Consider the following 13311-nt stretch of genomic DNA (forward strand, 5'->3'; position numbering starts at 1 on the left):
TGTGCAGGCCCCAGAGGATGCAGTGAGCCAGGGGACGCGGCTGGGCAAAGGGGCCAGGAGAAGGGGCTGGGAGGGCCGGGCAGGGGTCACCTGTATCTGAGAGGAAACAGCAGTGCCAGGAGGCCCCTACAGGCATCGGCGAGCCGCTGGTAGCTCCGGGACAGGAAGAGAACCTTGTGCTCCGTGAGGGCAGCGCAGAACAAAGACAGCACGTTGGTGATGCCTAAAGGAAGAAGAGAAGCTTGGAGAGGACCCACATCCCTAACTACCAGCCCCCGAGGGGAAGCCATGCGGGGGTGGGACAGACAGGCTCACCTAGCTGGCGGAAGAGCAGGGCCACGCTGCAGCGGCTGACGGGCAGCGAGTCGGCCAGTGGAGTCTGGATGACCTGCCGGTCACCAGCCCCCAAAGAGATCGTCCTCTGCAGCAAAAAAAGGATTGGGGCTCAGTAGTTGGACCAGAGCCAGCCCAGAGTCAGCCCAGAGCTCTGTGTCCCCAGGCAGACCCTGGTGTACTGACAGACCCGAGGTGGGACTGGCTGGGATGGGCAACATGGCAAGAGGGAAACGCCATGCCCTGCCTCTGTTGTCCCAAGCAGCTGCAGAGAAAACTCAGGACAGGAGTGGCTGCTTTTGACTTGGGGGTAGGGATGGGGCCTAGGTGGGCGGAAGAAACAAAGAATCCATACCGCTCCTTCCTCAACAGAGTCCAGCTGCACAGGACAGACGGGCAGAAAGACACGGTTAGACACTCCAACACACCCAGGCACAGGGCAGGGAGCAGACAAACAAGCTGACATCAACATCCAGAGACAGGCACACACCATCAAAGGAGCGGACAGAGAGGCTGAAGGACACAGGCCCAGAGCACAGGTGCGAGGGCCAGGTGAGCAGGCCAGGACTGTTGGGGGCAATGGTGGCACGAGGACGCAAGAGGGAGCATCCAAGGCCTCCAGCTGTGTGTGGCTCTGGCTGGGCTCCAAATACCTACCAGGGCCCCAGCAGGAGGGGCCTGTGGCTGTGCAGATACCAGCTGCCTCCAAAACTCACCTGCGAGCCCCCAGCCAGGGGCACAGTGCACGTCAGCAGATTCCCAATCACGTTCTCCAGGCACACATTCAGGCCCTCCACGTGGATGGCATAGATGAGGCCAAGGCTGTTCTGCAATGACCAGAGCGGGGAGTGGTGGGACAGCCGACGGAAGCACCCTCGTCGTGCCTCGCCGCCCCGGCTGCCGGCCTCACCCTGAACACCTCCGTGTGGTCGAGTCGCGACACCAGTACCAGCGTCTTCGGTGCAAACAGCTGGGCAGATGGGGCAGGTGCTGTGGGAGACAGGTGGGTCTGGCCTCCCTCATCCCCCTCTTCCTCCCTCTCTGTGGCATCCTCCACGCGCGTCGTTTCCTGCTGGGTGTCAGGGGGAGACGGGGGCAGGGGGAGTTGGCCACGGCCCAAGGATGCAGCTTCATTCATGCTGTACCCAGAGGCCCCAAGCTGACCTGTGAAGGCTCCGCTGGCTCCCAGAAGGTCAAGCAGGCGCAGTAGTGGCGCTCGGAGTTGATGTCGGTGAGGACAGCAACAAAGAAGGTCGGTGGATTCCTCTCGGGACACAGCTGCCACCCGCTGGGCTGGCAAAACTGCAGGGAAGGCTCAGCAGTCAGCTCCTCCCCCTACACCTGTGGCAGGAACCAGCCCACCTGCCCCAGCATCTGCACCACCAGGCCTGGAGGCTCCAACACACACAGGCAGCTCCTTGCTTGGAGACCCTGGGGACACGTGGCCTCCTGGGCCTCAGTCTCTCCGGGTGAAAGGAGTAACAGCCTCTAACCTCCCCACCTGGGGCAAGGACCAGGAGATGGGAGAACAGTCCCCACCATCATGAGTGAGTGACAACATGACACAGTGACATGAGCACCGCGCAGGCCGCCGGCCAAGCCGGTCAGACCCCCCGACAGAGGCTCTGCTGTCTTGTCCCTAGCCCAGCGGGGGGCCGGGCACTGCGGAGGCCCCTCAGTCAGGGACAAGGGCAGGGCTGTGCCCACCTGCCCTCCCCACCTGCCAGCACCGTCTCAGCACGCCCCCAACTCACCAGCTCGATGCCCTGGGGGAATGGGTTGTCCTCCCAGTCCTTCTCTGGGAAGCGCTGCAGAATCTGGCCCTGGCCTTCCCCACTCCCTGAGGACAAGAACAGGGGGTCAGAGCACCCGACCCGCCCCCCACCCACCAGGAGGCTTGAAGATCCCAGGGTGGAAACATTCCCACCCACTGAGCCCTCATCTGGCACCAGATCAGCCACAGCTCCCTAAAAATAGTTCCGTATGGAGAGTCTGCTTGACAGCTGCAGACCCTAGGGCCACCTGAGGGTAGAAAAGCCCCTGTCGCTACACCCCATTCCCCGATCCCACCCCAGAGACCTCCTTCAGCCTGACCAGCCTAGCTTCACACAGCACAGCAGCCCTCCATCAAAGGTCAACACTTCGGGACTGTTCCACAGGCCCCCACAGCATCTGCCACCACCGCCAGGCCCCCACTTAGGCTCTCAGCCCCCCAACAGTGGGCATCCCCCAGAGCTCCCTGTCACCCACCAGCCCTGGACCCAGCCGGGGGTGTGGAGGACTCAAACCTGCTGTCTGTGTGGGGTTCAAGAAGCCTCAGCCCCACAAGGCTAGAGGACACCCCCTGCGCCCACAGCCCCAAACTCTTCCCTATCCCAGCTGCTTCAGAGACAGACAAGTCCCCAGTACAGGTCCCAGAAGATGGGGTTTGGCAGCTGCCTGTTAGAACACCAGCCCCACAGCCAGCAGGACCTAGAGGGGCAGCAGCTAGACGGGAAGGATGGAGACTTGGTCCAGGACGGCCACCGAAGGATGCCCAGATGGCTTCCTGAGCACTTGGACCCCAGCAGCTCTCAGAGGAGAGTGGGACGGTGGTCACACCCAGGCCTGCTCCCTGTCTCCAAATCTCCCTGTACAAAGGCCATAGGATGGGTGCTGAGCACAGCCTAAGCTCCCCTGGGCCAGGAGGAGGGCTTTCAGGGCAGGGAGAGCCAAGAGGCCTATGTGTCCCCACCAGACCCCTCCTCTCCTTGGGGCCCCAGAACTACCACAGCCAGGGCCCTGTTTCCAGGCCCAGTCCACACTGGTGGGGTAAAGGTCCCTGCCTGTGGCTCACCCCTGGAAAGCCAAACCAGGAAGCCCGGTGGGGACCACAGTGGGACACTCAGGGTGTGGCTCCCGCAGCACGACGGCTCCGCAGGCCTCCCAGGGCTTGTGGAGGATGGAGCAGGTGCAGCAGGAAAGACGAAAGCCTCCCTGCCTTCTCCTCCACACAAACCGCAGGTCCCCAGGGCCCATCCTCTGTTTGGACGGGCCTCTACACCGCCACCCACCTGGCGGAAGCAGCAGAGCCAGATGGGCAAGGCGGGGGTCATGCTCAACACAGAGCCCCTCATGGACCTCCACCCTGGCCCCCAGGAAGCTGCAGCCCCACATCCAGCATGCCTGGTCCTCCTGGGAACAGATGAGCAACTCTGGCAGCCCAATGGCACACACTCCACGGGTCCCCTACAGGCGGGGAGACCATCCGCCCTCCAGGGTTACAGGGGCAGAGCCAAGGAAGTCGGCAGTGGGCAGGTTGCTGCTAAGTGGGAGACGGTGGGGCGGTGAGGGGCCGATTCTGACTCACAAAACCTCAGCTTCCTGCTCCCCTCCCCCTCCCACCACTGACACCCTGCAGAGGACAGGCGGCAGACGGGTGGGGGCCCAGGTGTCTGCGGGTGCCACACCTACCTCCACACCCCCAAGTACAGCTCACTCAGGCGCAGGCCCTGAGCTGCGGCTCCTCCCCCACCCCGCCCACTCCCCCAAAGGCCTCCTTGTGCTTGGCCCCAAACCACCATCTGGGCCCAGCCCTGGCTGGCACCCAGGGCTCACCCAGTTCTTGCCACGAGGCAGCAGGCGGAGGAAGGAAGAGGGGTTTATGAACAGGGACAGCAGTCTCTGCACTGCAGCCTCCCCAAGGCCAGGCAGGGAAGGCAGCCTTCCCCAGGAGGATGGGCAGAGTGGCAGGTCACCATCTACCTTGACCCTCTCCACCCCGCTAGTCTTGTGAAGCACCAACTCTCACTCAGCCTTAAGTCCTCTGCAGGGCTCTACCCTCCAAAGAGCCAGCCCTGAGCTCCACTCTCCTTGGGCTGGCCCAATGGCCCAAGTGGGACAGGCCAAGCAGGCACCTCTCCCTGAGCTCCTCTGTGCCATGACAGCCCCAGACTGGCCCTTTAGGTCTCAGCCCACAGAGCACCCCCTCCCCTGGGAAACTCTGCCCCAACCTGGGGCCTACAGGGACCCTAGGACCGACCTCCCTCCACCACACCCCAGTGACTGCTAGTGCACCTGTTGGCTTGGCTGGGACGGACCACAGGCTAATTAGGGCTTGTAGAACACGTACAGTCGGCTACACAACCATCTTCCCCACACCCAACAAGCAAACAGGTTCCTCAGTCGGAAGTACAGGGCACCTTCCAGAGCCCCAGGGAATGACAGAACACAGCTGGCCCCTGGAAAGGCAGGCCATGGAGGGCCCTGCAGCCCTCGGCTGTGAGCAGCTCTCCTCCTCACCCTTCTGAGGTCCCAGCCTGCACCTCAGCTCTGTGTTGTCCGGGGCCAGGCCACATCTTGGCCTCCAGGGGGATGTGGGGGGTTTTGCCACGTCTTCCCAGGGTCCCCCACCCACTGAAGCCCTATTGCCACAGGAGTGACCTCCAGCAGCTGAGCTCCTTGCCCATCAGAGTGCTGCCTTTACCTCAGAATAGACAGGAGGGAGGGTGCCCTCCCCACTCCTCCCCTTGGCAACAGGACGAATCCAAACGGTGTGCTGGGTGGCACTGGGCACCAAGGTTTCCTTGCCACCTCCACCTCTGAACATGGGGCTGAGGGGGCCACCCGACGACAACACTGGGGCTTCTGTCCTGAAAGCCCCTCAAAGAGCACTCCCTCCTGCACCAATGTCCCTGCGGCCAGCCCCACACAGACGGCAGGCCTGAAAGGCGGGCGGGCGGGCAGGCGAACACAGACCTCGCGTTCTGTCATCTGCTGGCAGCACCCCATCACCAGTGCCAGGCTCTGACGCCTGGAGGGCTGGCCCAGGCCAGCGTGTGCTGTGGGGAGGCAAAGAAGGATGGCAGCCTCTCCTGTTTCCCCACCACACTCCCCACAGTGCACGAAGACCAGCCCTGGCCGGCTCTGCTGCTTGTGGGGACCCCAGCTATAGGAAAAGAGAAAAGAAGGAAGGACAGCACCTTCCTGCTACGCCACCCACCCAACCCCAACATGCACATGGCTCCCTCGGCCGCAGCAGCAGGCCATGCGCAGGGCCCCTGCAGCTTCCACAGCCATCGCCCCCAACCTCCCCTGCCCATTCAGACCTGAGCAGTTCTGACCCAAGGCCTTGGACCCCTTCCGGCTCCCAGGGTGGAGGCTGGGAGGCAGTTGAGGCCATCCCAAACAGCCCCAACCCGCTCCAGAGGGAGGGCAGGAACGTGGGTGGGGACAGTAGATGGGGCTCAAGAATGCAGCCAGCTCATCACAGTCAGGACGAGAGGCAAGGCCATAGGGTGAAAGGTCTTTTTCTCAGATGCAAGGGGTCCAGCCCCTCCTCCCAGGCAGATGCACACTCAGCTGCTGGAGATGGAAGGCCGATGGCCAGGTCAGGGCCAGATCAAATGTGTCTCCTGTTCCCAAAGACACCTCAGCACTGGCCACGCTGTGATCAGGGCCCTTCTGAGCCAAGAGCCGGGCAGAGGCAGTCTGTCTAGTCCTGATGCCTGCCCCAGAGCACAGAAGGTGATCCCTGACTCACCAGGTGAGGGGCCTGCAGATGGGCCAGCGCTGGCCACCATCACTTTCTGAGGTGAAAGGGTCACGGCCAGCACAGGCATTTACCTTCTCAGGGCCCCTCCCCACCTTTCCTGAGAGGTTTCCAGCTGGTAACCACTAGCAACTGGGATGCTGCCTCAGGCAGGACTCATGCACCCTCAGCACCCTGGTGCTGCACCCAGCAGCTCCAGACAGGATGTCCAGATCCAGGCCAAGACAAGCTATCCGCCAATCCTAATCCCCAACCCAAGAGACCCTGCATCCCGCCCTGAAGTCCTAGCTTGACAGAACAGAGAGGGTCCTCTACCCACTCAGAAGTGCCTGTTGTGTCTGTGCCTAGAGAGTTCACACACCTGCTGCTCAGTCACTAATGAAAGACACTCATCATTTCCAGGGCCTCCTGTGTGCTACTGCTTCACACCTGTGCATTCACTGCATCCTCACGGCAGCCTGGGAGGTTAGCATGACTCACTCCATCCCCAGATGAGGAAACTGAGGCACAGAGCGCCAAACAACTGGCTCGAAGTCACAAGGCTATCAAGGGGCAAAGCAGAGACAAGTGACCCCCACGCCACACTCCTCTGCTTCTTCCCCCAGCTCCCACCGGCCCTGGTACCTGGCTCTGCCCTCAGCCCATGACCAGGGTCCCAGTTTATAGCCTTGTTCCCCTCAAGAATGAACAAGTCCTTCTAAGGGGTGCCTGGGGCTGCAAGGCCAGCAAGCAGCTGACCAGCTCAACCCCAGAAGGTAGTGGGTACAGGGCTCCACAGTCCTCCAACCCTACTGCAGTGGACCACTTATCACTCCTTCCTGTCACTTAGGGGAAGGGGGGGGCACCTTGGGCTCCAGCCTTCTACCCTGTCCTGAGCAAAGGATACACACAAACAGGTGCCTGCACTACGTGTGGCTCCAGCAGTGAGCACACACGTCACAGCCAGCTTGTTGTGGAGCCCACTCTGCCTCTTCTCTCTGCCTACCTTCAACTCCTCACCCCACGGCCACCACGCCTCCCACCTGGCCTTTGCCTGCAGTCTCTACCAACCCAAACCCTCTCCACACTGCCCTCAGGATCATCAGGGTCATTATTAGCTGTTCCTGTAGCCCCCGCCCCAGCCCTCAGCCCAAGGCCCCTCACACCAAGACAGTCCTCAGCCAGCCTTGCTTCCCTGGATCCTCAGGCACCCTCTGCCCCAGGTGGTAAGGCCTCCTCCATGCCCCTCATAGGCGCCTCGGTGCAGACAGCTCCCTCTGTGGGTCAAGACAACATTGACAGCCAGCCTGCACACAGTAGGGATGAGGACTGTGTGGTCCTAGCAAGCGAGAACTCCCTCTCTAAAGAAAAAGACAGATGCTCATGACTGACGGTGCCATAAGACACACACTTGGATACACGTGAGCAGAGAGGAGTGTGTGCTGAGTAAGAGGGCACTGAGGAGGGGCTGGAGATGAAGAAGACGCTAAAGAGGCTTCAGGAAGTGTAGGGGGGTGTCCAGCAGAAGAAACACAAAAAAGAGAGAACTCCAGGTCCTTGGGGCGACAGTGACAACTGGACTGACAAAAAAACAAGGTAACTGGGAAGGCAAGCTCAATCCCACCTCCAGGCTCAAGATCCAGCCCCTGCCTGACCACACAGCCATCCCCACACACTGCCAGTCTGCAACTGGGATCTGACAGCCTGAGTGCCAGTCCCAGCCTCTCTGAGCCGGCTCAGGCCAGGCAGTCAGCTTATCCGTGCCTAACTTCTCTACAAATGGGGGCAACACCAGGGCAACCCCGGTGGGCTGCTGGGAGGAAGAGGTGAGATCATGTACACAAAGGGCTGTGCGGGGCCTGGCACACCAAGCACGCTCGCCAACGCTGCTGTCTCCAGGCTGTTGCTGATGTCATCGTCAGGCTCCGTTTTCTCCTACCTCCTGGGCTGAAGAGCTCTCAGACACGGGCGCTGACCCCACACACAGACCTCCTGGGCATGGGCACCGACCGCCACGCTTGATCCCCCACCCAGGGCTTGGCGTGCAGGGCCTGGACCGTCAGGCGAGTCGCCAGGAATGCTCTTCTCTCTACTCTCGACGCTTCCTCCTCAAATCCTCCCAGTTTCAAATCAAACACCGCTTCTCCATGCACCAAACCCGAACTCCACCCCCTCTTTGCACCCCGCCAAGACCGCCGGGGGCTTCAGACGCAGCACCAAGGTCAGAGGCGGGCTGGCGAGCCGCGGGTCCGCGCCCCTGGAGCCACTAGAGCCACAGCCGCCGGCAGCTGGCCAAGAGGAGAGCCCGTCCCACCCCAAGGAGGCCGGGCAGGCCGGGCCCAGCCTTCTCTCCCTGCCGCCACCAGGCCGGCGCGGCCACGCCGCCCCCAGCGGACGCCCATTCTCCCCACGGGCTGTCCGGTCGGCCATGGCCTTCAGTCCCCGCCCAGCCCCCGGCCCCGGCCCTCAGTCCTCGGCCCCCCGACCCCGGCCCTCAGCGCCCAGCCCCCGGTCCTCGGCCCTCAGCGCCCGGCCCTCAGTCCTCGGCCTCCCGACCCAGCCCCCAGCCCTCGGCCCCCAGCCCCCAGCCCTCGGCCCCCAGCCCCCGGTCCTCGACCCTCAGACCCAGCCCCTGGCCCTCAGCACTCGACCCCCGGCCCTCAGCGCTTGGCCTCGGCACTCACCGCGCGGGTGCGGCCCGAACGCCACCAGCACGAAGTAGTCCGCGAGCCGCGCCATGGCGAGGGGCGCGGGGCGGCCCGAGGGGCGCGGGCGGGCTCCGCGGCTCGGGGACTCGAGGACGGCGCGCTCATGGCCCGGCCCCGGCCCTGGACCGCGCACCCCGGACACCCCTGGTTCGCTCCGCGGCGGCGGCGGCGGCGGCGGCGGCGGCGGCGGCCCGGGCTCCCGCCGCCATCTTCCCAGCCAGCCGGCCCGCCCGGGCGCGCCGTGCGCCTGCGCGTTGTCGTCAAGCCCTGAGCGGGCGGGGCCTGCAACCGCGCATCTCCATTGGTCCAGCGGGTGGGAGGGCGGCTCCCGAGAGCAGCGCCCCGCCCATCGCTGACCACTCTGGGGCCCGGGCACCGCCCCTCGGGCCGGGCACCTGGACTACGGCTCCGGCGGGTCTGACGCCCTGACCCGGGTCCGCTGTGGTGTCGGCGGGAGGCATGGGCCAGGACCACAGCTGCCCTCGCCGTTGGGACTCCCCGCACAGGGGCCCGAACCCCACCCCTGGGCCGTCCCAATCTGGGGATCGGGTCCCCAGACTCCTCGTCCCCCGCCCCTCTCTGTCCAGCGGGAGAAAGGCGGGAGAAGCCTAGGTGCTGCCCACCGGGCCCCCCAAACTAGAAGTCAGAGGAGGCGCAGGGCCATCACCTCAGGGGCTGCCAGCCTGGCGATGGGGAACAGAGAGAGAATTCAGGCCCTGCCCTTGGGGTCCCAGGCTGAAGAGCCCCCATCTAGGCCAAGTGAGACATTTAACACAGCTTAAAAACGGCAGGCTCATGTCCCCCTGTAAAGAGCAAATGTTCTAAGCGTGTGAGGCACATGAGGCCACGGAGCAGGGGGCTCTGGGAAAGCTGCATCCCCCAGGATCCCTGACAGTGCCCACCCCTCTCAAGGGCAGGGCTGGCCAGGGCCACCCCTGAAGTGGCTCAGGGATGAGCATGAGCCCAGAGCAGAACATGCTGGGAGAGAAGGTGGAGGAGCCAGCCTGGTGCAGCAGGGAAACCCCTCTGAGCACAGCAGGCCAAGGTCTGTTTTTTGTTATGTTTTGTTTTGTTTTTGAGGCAGAGTCTCAATCCGTCACCCAGGCTGAAGTGCAGTGACACCATCTCGGCTCACTGGAACGTCCGTCTCCTGGGTTCAAGCAATTCTCCCGCCTCAGCTTCCCGCGTAGCTGGGATTACAGGTGTGCACCACCATGCCCAGCTAATTTTTGTATTTTAGTAGAGAGGGGGTTTCACCATGTTGGCCAGGCTGGTCTTGAACTCCTGACCTCAGGCCATCCACCCACCATGGCATCCCAAAGTGCTGGGATTACAGGCATGAGCCACCGCCCCCAGCCCGAATGTCTGTTTTTTGTTTTTTGTTTTTGTTTGTTTGTTTGTTTTGAGACAGAGTCTCGCTCTGTCGCCCAGGCTGGAGTACAGTGGCGTGATCTCGGCTCACTGCAAACTCCGCCTCCCAGGTTCACACCATTCTCCTGCCTCAGCCTCCCGAGTAGCTGGGACTACAAGCACCTGCCACCACGCCCAGCTAATTTTTTGTATTTTTAGTAGCGACAGGGTTTCACCGTGTTAGCCAGGATGGTCTCGATCTCCTGACCTCGTGATCCGCCCATCTCGGCCTCCCAAAGTGCTGGCATTACAGGTGTGAGCCACCGCGCCTGGCCCTGAAGGTCTGTTTTTAAATGAGTTTGGCTGCTGCAAGAACTGGCCAAATGACTGGCATCCAGTCTCCATCCGTGGGCAGGAGCCAGCCCAAGAGAATGAATGGAATCAAACTGAGAGGCCCCACCAGGGTCCCCTCCCTGCCCTCAGGCACAGGCCACGCTACACCTCTCCTCTCCCACTGTTGGTTTTCACAGGTTGAGAAATCATCTTTTTAAAATTTAATTTTTTTGTAGAGACAGGGTCTTGATAAGTTACCTAGGCTTGTCTTGAACTCCTGTCCTCAAATGATCCTCCTGCATCTGCCTCAAAAAGTGTTGGGATTACAGGTGTGAGAAACTGTGCCCTGCCAGAAATCCTCCTTTTTGCCCCAGCTGGCTCAAGTTGGTTTCTGTCACTTGTACCCAAAAAGGTCCTCAGCACCACACTACCACACCACTGAGCTTGTGTGCAGGCTGGCAGGGGCCCGGGGCAAGTCTAGGCTAGTGCTTGAGCCCAGGGCTGGCTCTCTTCGGAGAGACTCTAGGGACCCTGCACTCTCCACTCTCTCTGAGACTCTGGGGACCCTGTGTCGCACTCTCTCCACTGTCATGCTTCCACCAGGCCCTTGGGAACAACCATCCACAGTGGCTCAGTGTCTCAGATGGATGGATGCCCCTCCCTACCGCCCAGCCTGCTGATTTCTGGTCAGCTGTCTTGCAGTCTGCACTCTCCTCGAACCTCTCACCCCATTTCCAGTGTCTCTGAGATAATTGGCTGCTCCTCAGAGAGCAAATAGAAGCTATCAGATGGGAGCACCAAGCCCCCATCTTACACCTCTCACACCACCCCTCCCTCCATTACCACAGGGCTCTGCCCCCCTGCCCACTCCTCATCTCAGGCCATCATTCACTGTCAGTGCCCACCGCCAAACTCCATCCTTCCCTGTCCATGGATTCCTTGCTATCAGAGTCAAACTTACCTCTGCCATCATAAAACAAACAAAACCCCCCAAAGGCCGGGCGTGGTGGCTCATGCCTGTAAATCCCAGCACTCTGGGAGGCCCAGGCGGGTGGATCACTTGGCGTCAGGAGTTTGAGACCAACCTGCACAACATGGTGAAACCCCGTCTCTACTAAATATACAAAAAATTAGCCAGGCATGGTGACGTGTGCCTGTAATCCCAGCTACTCGGGAAGCTGAGGCAGGAGAGTTGCTTGAACCCGGGAGGCGGAGGTTGCAGTGAGCTGAGATCACGCCACTGCACTCCAGCCTGGGAGATAGAGCGCAACCCCATCTCAAAAAAAAAAGGAAAAAACCCCAAGATGCTGTTTGTCCAGCCAGTTGCCACCCTAGCTTCTTTTGCTTCTCACAAGCATTCCCCAAGGCCACCGCCCCCTCCTATGGCCCAGCCCTCGCACATTTGGAAACTCGTGTCTCCTCTTCACCTGTGTCCATCATAAGCAGTGCTGGGGCAGCCCCGTCGCTCCCCAGAAGCAGCTCCTCCAACTAAGAATGGACTCACATGCAACAAGCACCAGGGACCCTGGGAATCACAGACGGGGCCTCCTCTCTGGTGGGCTGGGCAGGTGCAGAAGCAGCAGCCAGGCTGATGCCTGAGGGCAGAGGATACACCCTCCCCACAAGCTGGCGGGAGGCAGGACTGTGGCTCACAGGGGCAGCAACTGTCCTGTCATCTCAGGGCCTGAAACGCAGCCCCTCGCTGGGGCTGTCCTCCACCTGTCCCAGATTAAAAACCTTGTGAGGGCCGGGCACGGTGGCTCACGCCTGTAATCCCAGCACTCTGGGAAGCCAAGGCGGGCGGATCACGAGGTCAGGAGATCGAGACCATCCTGGCTAACACGGTGAAACTCTACTAAAAATACAGAAAAATTAGCCGGGCATGGTGGAGGGCGCTTGTAGTCCCAGCTACTTGGGAGGCTGAGGCAGGAGAATGGCGTGAACCCAGGAGGCAGAGCTTGCAGTGAGTCAAGATCACACCACTGCACTCCAGCCTGGGCGACAGAGCGAGACTCCGTCTCAAAAAAAAAAAAAAAAAAAAGGCCTCTTGAGGACAGGGAATTTTCACTGGTTTTTCTTTATTGGTGGGGCGAATGATTTGATTGCACTTGTGTTTTGAAAGGACAGAGCTGGTGGCAGTGTGGAAGGCTGAGGGCCGAGTGGGGAGGCAGCAGCAGAAGCCGCAGCAGCAGATTTGGGAACCTGGGGGATCCCCTGCTCAGGCCCTTCCCAACCTGCCCCTCCAGAGCTGGCGCTGGGCTCCGTCCTTGGCCAGCCTCTCCGCATTCTCTGTGGACGAGGCTCACCATGTCCTCCATGGCCACGCCATCCCTGAAACCCCAAAACTGTTCTCGACCTGCCTTATCTTCAGTCCCATGCCTGCCAGGCTGGGGAGCGACCAGACCCCTCTCCCTGGACAACCCCCAGGCAGCTCGGCCTCAGCATGTCCAGGCCCCGACCTCTTCCCACCCCCTCAGCAGCTGCCACATCAGCAAACAGAAGGGCTTTGCCGGGAACTGAGCCCCTCATTTACCGTCCTGCCCTGCTAAATTTCTCCCACCCATCCACTCTGTCCCCTCAAGCCCTTTCTGCCTGCCTCCCCAGCACCTGCCTTCTTGGCTGCCACTCCACCTTTCAACATAAATGTGACACTTGGCCGGGCTTGGTGGCTCACACCTGTAATCCCAGCAGTTTGGGAGGCAGAGGTGGGCGGATTGCTTGAGGTCCAGACTTCAAGATCAGCCTGGCCAGCATGGTGAAACCCCGTCTCTACTAAAAATACAAAAATTAGCCGGGTGTGGTGGCAGGCGCCTGTAACCCCAGCTACTTGGGAGGCTGAGGCAGGAGAATTACTTGAACCCGGGAGGCGGAGGTCGCAGTGAGCCAAGATTGTGCCACTGCACTCCAGCCTGGGCGACAGAGTGAGACTCCATCTCAAAAAAGCAAACAAACAACAACAACAACAACAACAAAACACTGGGTGCAGTGGCTCACACCTGTAATCACAGCACTTTGGGAGGCCAAGGTGGGTGGATCACCTAAGGTCAGGAATTCGAGACCATCCTGGCCAACATGGTG

At 61.3% G+C, this 13311-nt stretch overlaps 1 protein-coding gene across 13 annotated transcripts in view; it reads right to left on the minus strand.

Annotated features, from left to right (window-relative positions):
* The window catches only part of SBF1 (SET binding factor 1), a 28187-nt gene extending 19405 nt beyond the window's left edge, over positions 1 to 8782 (minus strand). For 2 of the 13 annotated variants that reach the window (XM_016939492.3, XM_016939490.3), the window contains exons 1-7: positions 8527 to 8782; positions 2088 to 2173; positions 1498 to 1635; positions 1244 to 1402; positions 1050 to 1160; positions 316 to 421; positions 91 to 223 (exon numbers count right to left, since the gene is read on the minus strand). In XM_016939492.3, the coding sequence (XP_016794981.3) occupies positions 91 to 223; positions 316 to 421; positions 1050 to 1160; positions 1244 to 1402; positions 1498 to 1635; positions 2088 to 2173; positions 8527 to 8581 (788 nt within the window). In that variant the 5' untranslated portion in view covers positions 8582 to 8782. Of the gene's footprint in view, positions 1 to 90; positions 242 to 315; positions 422 to 688; positions 713 to 1049; positions 1161 to 1243; positions 1406 to 1497; positions 1636 to 2087; positions 2174 to 3386; positions 3568 to 6224; positions 6406 to 8526 lie in introns of those variants that run through there. The other 11 variants (XM_054675509.1, XM_054675505.1, XM_054675508.2 and 8 more) reach the window with 9 other exon arrangements.
* Between the last annotated feature and the right edge of the window lie 4529 nt (positions 8783 to 13311).

The sequence above is a fragment of the Pan troglodytes genome, chromosome 23, assembly GCF_028858775.2.
Source record: "Pan troglodytes isolate AG18354 chromosome 23, NHGRI_mPanTro3-v2.0_pri, whole genome shotgun sequence".
Lineage (NCBI taxonomy): Eukaryota > Metazoa > Chordata > Mammalia > Primates > Hominidae > Pan > Pan troglodytes.